We start from the raw sequence: 749 nt of genomic DNA on the forward strand, positions 1-749 counted from the left end.
GATTCATTATATGTTCCTTTTTCATGTGTGTGTTTTATTTCTGTTTTCTAGTAGTTTTATTTTGTTATAGTATGTTTCATTAGTTCTAACTTGAAATTCTGTTACATTATTAACATTGCATTGTTTTACTTCTTGTTGTTATATATATGACTACCAGAATAATCGAAATAGATTACTGGTTTAACATCTAAAATTAGTTAATTGGTATTTTGCATAATATCACCGTGCAAAGAATCTCATTAGTTTGGATAATAACTAGCAATATATAGTTGTGATGCAATGAAATCAGAGCTTCTTTTTAGTTCCAATACACGCAACCATTTCTGCAACTGCTTAGCGTAGTTTAGTCATTTTAGTCTGTTCAGCTGAAGTTAACATCAGAGCAAATGATATTCATAGTAGTTAGAGATTTTCCGATGTTCTCTCTAGCACTTTTCTTCCATTTTTCCTCTTTATTTTATTTAGTTTATGTAATGATTGTTGACATTTTCACAGGCATCCGCAGAAAGAGAGGTACGGTTCGCGCTGGTAAGCCAGTCGACGTCTTTGCTTTTATTGGGCTTAGCGTGGTCTGCGGGCTGTCCAAAGGGGGCTTTTTGTATGCGGCGGCTGAGCATACAAGCGCGCTGTTGCTTTCCCGAACCGAGCTTTTGTTCTGCCTCTTGCAACAGCTGTCTTTTTTATGTCTTTTTTTTTTCAAGGTGCTGCAAGGCTGAGATATTGGTGATGGCGGGTGATTTATTCCTCTG

General features: G+C 36.3%; 1 protein-coding gene across 1 annotated transcript in view; it reads left to right on the forward strand.

The window, feature by feature from the left end:
- LOC119587086 (cyclin-dependent kinase 14-like) overlaps window positions 1-749 on the forward strand; it is a gene marked incomplete at its 5' end in the record, with an annotated part of 168,602 nt that overhangs the window by 67,498 nt on the left and 100,355 nt on the right. Inside the window, 1 exon segment of the mRNA XM_037935836.1 lies at window positions 496-513. Coding sequence (XP_037791764.1) covers window positions 496-513 — 18 coding nt within the window.

The sequence above is a fragment of the Penaeus monodon genome, chromosome 22, assembly GCF_015228065.2.
Source record: "Penaeus monodon isolate SGIC_2016 chromosome 22, NSTDA_Pmon_1, whole genome shotgun sequence".
NCBI classification, from domain to species: Eukaryota; Metazoa; Arthropoda; class Malacostraca; order Decapoda; family Penaeidae; genus Penaeus; species Penaeus monodon.